Genomic DNA, 12,046 nt, shown 5'->3' on the forward strand with positions numbered 1-12,046 from the left:
CTGTAGTCAGGTTTATTGCTGATGCCAAAAGTGTTGTTTAACATAAAAATAACAAAATAAACAAGTGCTTACCACCCTGCAGAGCACCGTCATTTAGGTTTGTCTTGTTGTCCATCCCACCCATGAAGTAGGAAGGTAACCTGTGGCTGCCATCTGACAGGTGAGGACAAGGACACACAGCTGAAATGCAGGTGTAAAGCCCGAGCCACCTAAATCTAGGCAGAGTGTCCCCCTGCAATCCCACACTGCAGCCTTGGCATGGTTTCATGATTATAATTATTACTTCTACTTTTTAAAATGCTCTATTTCTGACCGAATCATGTTTGCCTGCTATTTTGATCCAAATGCCACACCGTAGCTTTATGCAGCCATGGCTGGTAATTTTAGGACTCATGGACTGAAGTTAACCTAGAGGAGGACTGACCAATAGAATGTCCTCAGGAATGAAATGTTCTATATCTGTGCTGTCCAGTGTGGCAGCCACTAGCCGCATGTTGCTGTCAAGCACTTGAAATTGACTAGGGTGCTGCAGGAACTGACGTTTACATTTTATTTAATTTTAGTTAATTTCACCTTAAATAGCCACATGTGACTAATGGCTATATTAGGCAACACAGGTCTAGACAGTGTTGGAATCCTCCATTATGATGCAGACTCCTCTTAGTTAGTTCTCAGCATTGCTTATGCACATTGGCCATTCTTTTAGAGAAAAATTATTTTTGGAGAAACGTTTTTTCTTGTGCTTAAGGTATCTGGGATATATAAATATTGGCAGAACAGAGTTCCTTCTAAATCTTGACCCATTTAAGTTTAAAGTTGTGAGATCTTAAATCAACTCTAAAAAATAACACTCACTGAGTTTTAAGTTCACCACACTCTTTTGGGGGGAAATGAGGAGAGAGTGATCCCATATGTCCTTGATTCTTTCAGAGTCTGAACCTTTAGAAAATTATTGGCAAGAGGTTAATTTCTTTAATTCTGAAAACAAAAGACTATTTTCTTTTACAGATATAAATCTGTTATTTGATTCCTACAAAGTTCAGTGACACTTTAAATCAGGATTGAGTGATATTTACACAGCTAGACAAAAGTACAGTGACATGATGCTTCCACTTAGCTAAGAATGGGATTCTGAGATTATATGCTGGGAAAGGGGGAACTATGGTTTATAAGTTCAAAGTGTATCACAGATAAACATTAAAATATTAAACTATTTAAACAGTGACAGCTGTTTGTATTACTACTGTTGTTGAGTTGCATGGTTAATTAACTACCTCTGCTTAAGCCAGGGTGGCTCACACAGAGTGTTTACTATGTGCCAAGCACTGTGCTAAGTATTTCACATACATTATTGTGTTCGGTCCACACAGTAATCTTATCGGGTGGGTTCTGTTATCATCATCATTTCATGAATAAGCCAACAAAGTGTCTGAATGACTAAGACTCTTAGCCAAGTGAATTACAGAACTGAGACTTGAATCCGGACTGTCCAGTTTGGATCCATGCCACCTAGGATCACCCAGGACTGCAAACTTAATGTGCTTATATATGTATGTGTGCTCCATATAGAACTACTCTTTGTCTTTGAAGATTTTTTTCAGCAGGAATAGGATAGCCACTCTCCTGACATCAATGGTGACAGCCGTTGCTTAATGAAGTTTCACCTGCAAATCATGAATTCCTTTCTTCTCCCTTCCCTCCCACTCTGCTCTGTGATGACTTAATTTGCTGGCAAGAGACACTCAGATTAAACTCCTTTTGAAGTTTTAAATGGAGTTCTTATCTGGAAGGGAAAACATTTTCTTTGTCATCATTTTCAGATAAATGTTATTGGGCATCTATGAGGTCCAGTGCAATTTCCTCTTCATTCGCAGTTTTCTTCCTTGAGTACACATAGCTCATTTAGTGTTTATTGCTAACATTTGCCAAACACTGTGAGTTAAATATTTGCCTCATTTAAATTGAATTTTGAATGTTTCCTTCTTGGTCACTGAGTAATTCCAGGCTTTCAGGCTCTCTGGATTTATGTTGACAGCTCCTTTCCTTTTGGAAAGAAATAGTCTGACCCCTTACATCATATGCTTTCTTAACAAAATTTTTCTTAGGTCAAAAGAAACTCAGAAGATAATTTTTCATAATAAATAGTTTGCTTATGGAAATATTGTTCGGGTCTCCTGGGAACTTGTAGCATCCCTGCCTTAATCCTTAATAACTAGAACTGTTTTATGCTCATAGCAAGTTTGCTGTGCTTTATTCTGAAAGACTGAAAACGTATGCTCAATATACACCAACCATCAGATTTGCACTGCTGCTCCTAAGAACTTTAGCCTCGAGATTCTACTTAATTAAAATATATAAGTAGGCCTCATTTAGATTGAACCGAAGTAAAATTCACCTTTGAAATGGTTTATTTCATTAAACCACATAATACTATGTACTTACCAGGATTTCAGGCAAGTATGTTTAATATCTTTAAGAGAAAGTTTAATTACATTACTTTTATTGAATGTGTTCTATGCCCAGAATCTAATCACTGTATTGCTAATCATTATAATGGCACAAAGAAATTTGATTTCTAAAACTTAAGTAGAAGATAAAAATCTCTTTTGCAATTAATAAACTGTATAGAAAAATATATGAACAACAATATATGAGCTCAGGAGTTGGAGTACGTGAACTAGAATGTAGTAGTTGGCATATTCAAAGGAGAGAGAAAACTAGAAAAAGTGGGAATTAAGCTGACCCCTAAAAGCAGAGTGGAATTTAGAAAAGCAGAGAAGAAATTGATTTTGAGGTAATGGCTTAGGATTGATAGTGGATGGGAAAAAAAAAACTTTCTTTTGAAATCTTTATACACACACCACACATATATATATGAGTTTTTAACATTTAAAATTGTTTTCATGTTAACGCAGCAGAGTTGTTTTTATTTTTTGTTTTAGAAGTCTTTCATATTTAAATATTTTAAAAATACGTGATTGTCATCTTAATATGACTATACGTGTGTTCAGAAAAATACCCAGGGTGTGTATTAGTCAAATTGGAAGGAGGCAGAGTGAAAGAGGTGAAAGGAATGAGGCCAAAGAAGGAAAAAGAGACCGAGAAAGTTAAAAGCACTGTCTGGGATAGAATATTCTCTGGAAGCCAGCTGTACCCAGCACCATTCACCTGGGAATCCCTCCCGCCAGTCCCGCCGCTTTCTGCCTGAGACCCTGCCCATTCCATACAGCGGCTGGGACAGCTGTGTGCGCAGGCTTTCTCCACTCTGTGCCTCATGTTGGATTATTGTAGAACGAGGACTGGGTTCCCATGATGGATCTTTTTAGTTATTTATGTTTGTTTGGGAACCAAATTGAGTGTAGTGTGTACGTGCTAAAATGCCGTCTTGACATTCTGTTAAACTACGTATTCCAGAAGAAAAACCAGGTTGGAAGAAATACAGTGGAACTTCTACTCCAGGTTTTTTGTTTTTTAAAGAATTGTTAAATAACTGAGTGTTAGAGTCCTCAATGGGAGGCAGGTTTCCTTAAGACATTTATGGTAAATGAACCCTAATGTCTAGCTTATGACTCCTTTGTTCCTGTTACTGTTTCTGATCTCTGTGTGCCTCCAAGCTACAGAAGTCAGCTGTAACTTTCTTTTGAAGGAAGAAGCATTGGCGCACATCTGAGCCTGCTTTGCCTCAAGCTCTCCCGTTTTAGTCCTCCTCATTTTTTCCAGCTTCTTTCTTCTGTAAGAGATGGGAGGTTTCAAGTCAGGATAGTATGTGAGCTCAGTTCCTCTGGTGAAAACAAAACCTTCCAAGATGGTTTTGTGCCTGGCAAGTACGTTTAAAACCCATTTGAAATGAAACCTGACAGTGCATCTCTTTGAAGCTAGACCCTAAAACTGGCCCCAGGTTTTACCTGGAGGCATCTTGAATTTGCTGAACCAAGGAAAACATTCATTCCTGTTTCTTGTGCAGCTAACGTGTTGGACTGTGTTTAGGCAATAGTGGCTTTATTCATCCCAAGCTACAAGCTCTTCAAGGTCCTTCTCCTGATGTCATCATGTCATCATGTGCATTTTTTGGATCTTTCTACTTCCTCTGACCTTAACAAGGGAAAATATTACCAGCCGTCAGCTATTAGCTGTCAGCCCTGGACTCGCAGTGTCTTGCTGTGGCCTCTGCTATCATTCTGTTAGCAGGAAGATCAAATGAGCCTGAAAACAAATAACTTTCTAATATTCATTCTGCTGAGAGACTCCATAACCTTTAGACAAAGTCTCAAAAACGATTTCATTAATTATTCTTGCCACTTTCTAAAACTGAGTTACAACTGTGTGATTTATTGTTGCTATCCTATAATTATGAAATCGTATATTTATATCAGAAATCAAACTTTTTGAAGGACTTGATCATAAAGATTATAGGCTTTATGAAGATACTTATATAACCATTTTAAGATGTGCAATCCTTTCTTAGCTTGCAGGCTGTGGTCTGCCAACCTCTGGTCTTTAAGGTCACCTGGTAAATCTTGTTTGGTAGCTCTGCTCATACATACTTACCTCTACAATTATTAATCCTTCACTGCTTTGCCTGACATCAGGAATGTAAATACGAATGGAAAGATGCTTCCTTTCTTAAAAGATCTCACAGTCTCAGGAGAAAGAAAAATACATGAACACACTTATTACAAGTGTTTATTATCGTATAGTGTGATGAGTGATGTCCAGAGGCAATGTGACTGGGTGAGGGCACTGGGGAGGGCTCCACAGAGAGCATAACCTTGTGACAAGCTGCAAACATTTCCAAGCAGCAAAGGGAGGATAGTGCATTCCAGGAAGGGAGACCATATATTCACTCCTTAATATAAGATGTTTGGGTTGTTTGTTTCGTTTTGTTTTGTTTGGGTTTTTTTTTTTTTTTTGCCTATCTCAATATAAGATCTCAGTTCCCAGGTAATTAGCATAGGTAACAGCTCAGTGATTACACAAAACTTCTATAGAAATTCTGAGGAAAAGTACATTATTCAGTAATTGCAGAGCAAAGTAGGTATACCATTTAAAACATTTGACTTCTGCTTCTTCTGAACATGTTATTTTTCTTTTAACAGACAGTGATCACCAGATAAGTTAGATTTAGAACACAAAGGTTTAGGCATCTAAGCAATGAGGTTACATCCTCATGTAAGTGCTAAGATTACATACGAGATTACCCAGGGTTTAGGGGACTAGAATTCTTGAGCACCCTGTTCCATTCTCAAGCTTATTACTAACTTTATAGTTTCAAGCAAAATCTGTGGTCTCTACATCTTTAATAGGACAGCATTGAAGTTAGTGATTTCTAAAACCCCTTCCAGTTCTAGGTGCTGTGACTAGGTAAGTAGACAGAATGAATATCAATAGGTATTTTTTTCCTCTGCAGAAATCTGATTTTGTCCAAATTTCAAACTCTGACTTACTCAAATTCTAATCAGCCCCCAAAGCCCTGAACTATGATACTATGTAATAGTGCACCATATGCAAAAAATAAAGTAAGGATTTGTGTATCCTTGGAGTTATACAGTATACAATGCCACATCACTGGAGAGGCAGTATTGCATTGTGTGAATCTCTGGAGCCCCAGACTCCCACCAGTGATCTCTAGGGTGGGGCACAGGAATTGATATTTGTTACAGATGCTCCACAATATTCTTATTGCCCTCAGTTGCGGAATCACAGATCCAGGCATGATAACTTAACTACCACCACCCGTAGGAGAAAGCTAGGTTGCCTATCAGGTCACACGGACCAAGCCAGTCTCCCTTAGCTGTCAGTGCTCTTGCATTTGAATCTTCAACTTTCATACCTTTTCCCTTCTCTCCATTCTCATCTCCAGCACAAGCCTTCTCTTTATCAGACAAGGTCCTTCATTCAGTATTCATGCCCATGTGTGACGTCACACATCAGCAGCAGTTACTGTGTGGTGATTGCCTCTTATGTACAAGGCTAGATGTTAGGTGGTAAAGATACTGTAAAATTAAGAAATCCCTACCCCCTGGAAGCCCAGTGAGACAGGGGTATACAGTGAGACAAGAAGGATATACAGATAGTTCTTATATCTTAGAGCAGTGATTTTTAATCCTAGCTATACATTGAAATTCTTGGAGAGCTTTGAAAAACTATCAGTGTTATCACCCCATCCCAGACCAATTAAATCAGAATCTTTGGGGTAGGATAATATCTAGAGATAGAAGTCAGGTACTGTTAAAATGTAAATTTTATAGATTATATTTTGCAATAATTTCACACTTCATTTCTCAATTCTTATTAGTTGTCCTTTTCCAATTGTGATATTTAGCATATAGATTTTCACTTTACTCAATCTAAATATTCTAGAGTTCTTCACTTACAACTAGATAGAAATAAACCACATAGGAACCAAATATAAGAAATCTTTTAATATTAAATTTCATCTTTTGCCTTCTATAAATAAAAGAAATTTAGAACATATATGATCTGCTGTCTATCTCTTATCCTTCAAAAACTACTTCAATATCTCTTGGCCAAAAAAAAAATTATATAGTATGTGTGTATTTAAAAAAATTAATTATATCATCTGTTATACAAGTACATTCCAACAGTTCATAGCTCAACATTTTAGCTGTTCCCTAGCATACTCTTCCATAACTTGTGAAAGTTATAAATGTTTCAGTCTTTCCTACATTATGTTCTGCAGTGGAAATAACAGACCTTAACTGGAGCTGATGGTGCATCTTGGCATCCCGGCATCTCTAATCCTCTTTCACGACAGCTTTGAGAACTCTAGCCGCAAATCACAAAACAGTAGTGGTGCAGCTAACAACAACAATAACAACAAAAAGCTTGCTTACTCTGTGATGATAGAAATCATGATGTGGCACAATTGTCTATTAAACTAAAAAGGTATTTTTAATAATCAAGTTGTACTTACTTTTTTTGCCACCAGAGGTCCCTAAATCCTGAATTATGTTTGATAAACGCAGGCTGTTTTCTGTGCATGTCAGACTGTTGTAACACTTGGCTCTTACTTCCATGACTCTATGTTAACCAGAATTTTAATATAGTAGAGCTAAACTTTTATTCTTTATAACTAGCTTTTTAAAAATTTTACTTTCAATCCCATCTGGACACAGAAAATACCAGCATTTGAGGATATAAGAGGGGTGCAAAGGCCAGGAAAATGAGTTACATAAAATAGCAGTGAAATAGAATTCCTTTGAGGTTAATTGAAAACACAGGCTATTTTGTGAGTTGAGAAGAAACAAGACCACTCCTTTCTACTGTAGGTGTGAATTTCCTGTCTTGTCTGTCTAGTCAGTGTTCATCTATCAATATAAAAATATAACATGATTATTTTTTCAGTAGGGGTGAAAAAAAGAGGATGATACTTTAGATAGCATGATCTTGATATGATAGGAATGATAGTTTTTGTCACAGGTAAGTTATATGTTACAAATCACATTACTACTTTGACCTAAAATAAACATAAATGTTCCTGGGTCTGCCCCTGCTCTAATTTAAGTATCCATTCATTGAATGACTTCCCCATGCCCAGCAGAAAGGCAGACTCCCTACATTTAGGAGTTTACAGTCACTTTGGGCAAGTAATTTAATAGGCAGTTGTTAATTCCATTGTAGTATAGTTAACATAAATTCCTTTGGTTTAATAACTTGACTTATTTCAATAAAAATATGAGTATTACAGGCAACAATACTAAATTATAAACTTCAAAATCGCTAAGAGACTAGATCTTAATTGTTCCCACCACAAAAAAAAAAAAGAAAAGTGATAATTATGGACATAATAGAGGTGTTAGCTAACCCTGTAATAGTAATCATGCTGCCTTATGTAAACGTGCCACATTAGTGTATTGTATACCGTGGACTTACACAATGTTATGTCAGTTATATCAATAAAAATAAATTTTTAAAAAGATGAGTGTATATGTGTGTAATGATACCTCCTGTTCCTTTAATGATTTGAGGTTATGTGGATGGAAATATTTCCCCTGCAACAGTTAATGATCTTTATAGTAAGAGTAACACATATCTGCCATTGGGTATCTGTTTGTACAGGACTTGTCTTTTTTAGTCTGTTCATTTCATTCTGGTTTGTGAATAAAACAAAGACCACCCCCGTTATTACCTCAAGAGTAATTTTCTCCAACTAAACTATGATGTTTGCACTCTTAGATTACCCTTATTAAGGGCAACTAGTATTAATCTAAGCAACAATTTTAAAATACAGTATTTAAATGTATATGCTTTATTTTTGTTCATTTGGAAATGGAACAGTATGTTTTTAACAGTAATTTATATTTTGATCACTAGATGGCACCAAGCACATAAAGCTACAGAAAAAATAGCCTTTTTCTTAGCCCTTGTTTCTGAATACAGATGCTTAACTAGATTATGTTTTCAGCATTATATACTATAAATCTTTTGTTATCCATCCTGTAATACTACTGTTGCTGCAAAAGCTTTGTTTTTCTGGGTGAAATAACCTTACGTAAGAGACACAGCTTCTGCCAGGACTTTGATAGTCACTCATTCATCAAACTATTCTGTTTTTAACCATTTAATTGTATCATTTTCTCTTTATTCAATTAGTCCTTGCCTACTGGTACATTCTTTTCCCTGGAAAGCAGAAGATATATTTTAATTTTTTAATGAAATTTACATAGCTTCTGGAATATTAAGAAGTCCTAGAGGTTTACACACATGCTCTCTGTGGGGCAGAATATAAGAAGAACACGAAGTTTGTTTTTGTTCATGGTCTCCCGATGACTGAATATTATCTTCATGTTGTAAAATGTCCCTTCTTTTGTTAAGTAATTGTTTTGGTCTGGTTATGATGAATTCTTACAGTATTACAGTATTGTTTTCTGACTACAGATACTATAGGCTGCAAATAATAGATATCCTTACTATTTAAACTATTATTAAATTGGGTTATTTTACATGACCAAGACTTGGGAAGGAATTACCGTGTTAGGTTAGCCTGGTAGAGGCCACCCTCCCTGAGCACCCAGCCCTACAGAGGAGGATGAAACCAAACAAAATCAGAATACTCACCAGCTAAGGTATTTCTGTTTTTCTTTCTTTCTTTTTTTTTCTTTTTCTTTTTTTGCTCAGAGACTCTTCTTTCCTGTCCTGATATTCTTAAAGTACAACTTTCATTTCACTCATTTTAAGTGCATGGCGCTGTACAGAATTACAGGTCTAGCCTGTGTCTGCTGCAGAATTTATCACTCAGTTCAAGCTCTTTCACTTGTTGTTTTGTTTATGCATGTGTCCTTCTCTAGCAGTTAAGGAAAGTAAGAACTCGAGTTCCTTTTGTTTGCTTACTAGTACTGTCAAGCCCAAAGAACAGTTATCTCTAAAGTGCTTTATGAATCTAGTAGCATTTCGACCAAATCTGCAGTTGTCTGCCTTAAGTACATAAAACTGTTAAGGAACCATGTCAAACACTGTGTGTGCATGTGACCAGGGTTTCTGGAGATGTTGGCACCAGCTGCCCTGGAGCTCAGGCTGACCCCCTGGACTCTCTAAAGACCCAAAGAGACAGAGAGAGCATGCAGGCTCAGCTCAGTGACTCAGGCTTTTCAGCTTTCTGGGTCAGCTGCGTTGCCGTCCTGCCTTTTCTGGCTTGTTTTACCACTTAACATCACAGCGCCTCCCAGGGGCTGTAATAGACCAGGGCTTCTAGTCTCAGTTCTGTCTAAAACAACACTGACCCTGAGGAACCCATCTCCCTTCTTGGTTGCTTCATGCCAAAGACGTGTTCCAGGTGCATTATCTGAATGAGTATTTGTTTGTTACCTGTATTCAGCAAATATTTGTTGAATGATTAAAAGAATATTTTTAATTGACATTTCAAATGCAGTAAGGTTTTCTCTGGTTTGAAAATGCTGATCGTATTGTATTTATCATATGATCTGTTTTTTTTTTAACACTTTATCAGTCCTTGTCAAATAACCAAAAAGTATTTTCAACTCACATTTTTAATCATCATGTTTTTAAGTAAAGAACAAGAAGTAGTCTTAAGAAACAGTAATGGTATCATTGTTAGATTGTTCAAACCTACCTTTTATCCTTTTAATTTTACCTATAGCTTTGAGAGAGAAAAATGTGAGAGTACACTGAGTCAAAAAAAAATTTCTTTAATCTCCTTCATATTTTTATTTTTCAGAAAATTGTGGAATATATTTTCCAGAAATAAAAAGAGATCCAGGCAGATATTTACGCACTTGTCCAGAATCTGTTAAAAAGTGGCTTCAACAGCTAAAGAATGCTGGGAAAATTCTTATGTTAATTACCAGTTCTCACAGTGACTACTGTAGACTCCTCTGTGAATATATCCTTGGGTAAGTGCTGAGTCTTCACTTTCAAGGTCTTATAAAACATAACAAATCAGACCAGTGCTTTTTTAAAAGTGCTGGACCATGACCGTATCATTATATTAAACAATTCTGAGTGACTAGTGGTTGTTTCTCCTAACAGCCCTCAACATTGTTGCTGACAGCCATGCACCGCAGGCACATTTTAGCAAAGCAGTATTACTGGGGCCAGTGTGCTCATACCCGCTGGTGGTCTGGGCTTTAGGTTTTCTGGAAGGTGAATAGACTGCATGGCCTTCAGGCAGTCCTCCGTGAATGTGGTGTCTCAGCTTTGGATGACTGAGGGACACTGGGTTGTAGATTTTACTCCCTAACACACACCTGGAGTACAACCTCTCAGCGGCCATCCCAGTGTGGAGCCTGGTGCTTCACCATTTAGCACAGCCAGGGATGGGGTGGACATCCATGGACATGGAGGCAATATAAATGCATAGACTTACAATAAGACTGGTGTGGGCTCAAGCCCTGCCTTGCAGCTTACTCTGAGACCTGGGGTAGGTTCTGTAACCGCTCTAAGCCTCAATCTCATCATCTTTAAAAATAGGACAATAATACCTCATAGGTGTGAGGCGAAGTTTAAATAGTACATTACAGGTAAAGTATTAGGCAGAGTTGGTAAGGTTCTGTAAGTGTTGATACTTATTTATGGAATTCTTATGGGAAATACCAGGGAATATCCATAATCAGGGCTAGAGTCTAAAATGGGAAGTTAACCTCCACTAATGTTTCCTCAGATTTTAGCAGATACTGTCCTGAATTGCTGTGACTATGAAGCAAATTTTAGCCTCAAAACTGACCTCTGGCCAACTTGTTTAGCTTCCTGATTTTCATGTTCCTCAAAACATGTGGGTTCAAATTGGTTTGTGGTATATTTACAACCTGTCTGAGGTTTTCTCCTTTCTGATTAATGTATAGGTTTGGGATCCTTGAAGTGAATTAAGGTTGAAGTCCTGAATACCTTGGAAGGTGCCTTTTATAGAGACGTTTGCTGTCCTAGTAGTGGGACCATGCTTCAGAATAAACACTTGGGAGTCTTAATTTCTTTTTCATTAGCATAGATAACCACAAGTTTTCTCTATATCTTAATTCCTGTGTAGTGCAGTTTTCCTGTGTTACAGTATTCTGGAATGTTGGGTAAATGCTTTCTCCCCAGTGCAATAGTGAGTCCATCAGGAACGAGGACTGTCTTTCCTCTGCTGTTCTCCATGATCCTTAATATAGTATTAACTGAAGACTAGAAAACAATTATTACTGTTATCTAAAATTACCATAAGACTACCCCGATTTTCAAAATAAGGTATCTTCACGTTTTGAACACTCTCTGAAAGGTGAGTGTTGATACAATGCCAGCTTTCTGTAGGACCCAAGTAACACACAAAATTATTAATCACTCTTGATGCTAATAAGTCCAGACAAATTTCAGGCCCCAAATTTGAGAACACAGTGCGTGAATATTTTAGATGTTAGAAACTATTGCATTTACCTACTTGAACTATTGCCATAGTGAGAAAGCCAGCTTAGCACCTAGAGTTAATGAGTTAATGTGCTTTTCCCCCCTTATGTTTATACTTTAGGGTGTTGTCAGGATGATTAGTGCTTGACCACCTTCCATTTCCAGTGTAAGGCTCACCCTAAAATGTATA

At 37.2% G+C, this 12,046-nt stretch overlaps 1 protein-coding gene across 1 annotated transcript in view; it reads left to right on the forward strand.

The window, feature by feature from the left end:
* The window catches only part of NT5DC1 (5'-nucleotidase domain containing 1), a 110,747-nt gene that overhangs the window by 82,758 nt on the left and 15,943 nt on the right, over window positions 1-12,046 (forward strand). The window contains exon 7 of the mRNA XM_072965769.1: window positions 10,196-10,370. Within this exon, the coding sequence (XP_072821870.1) occupies window positions 10,196-10,370 (175 nt within the window). The remainder of the gene's footprint in view (window positions 1-10,195; window positions 10,371-12,046) is intronic.

This window comes from Vicugna pacos, chromosome 8 (genome assembly GCF_048564905.1).
Source record: "Vicugna pacos chromosome 8, VicPac4, whole genome shotgun sequence".
NCBI classification, from domain to species: Eukaryota; Metazoa; Chordata; class Mammalia; order Artiodactyla; family Camelidae; genus Vicugna; species Vicugna pacos.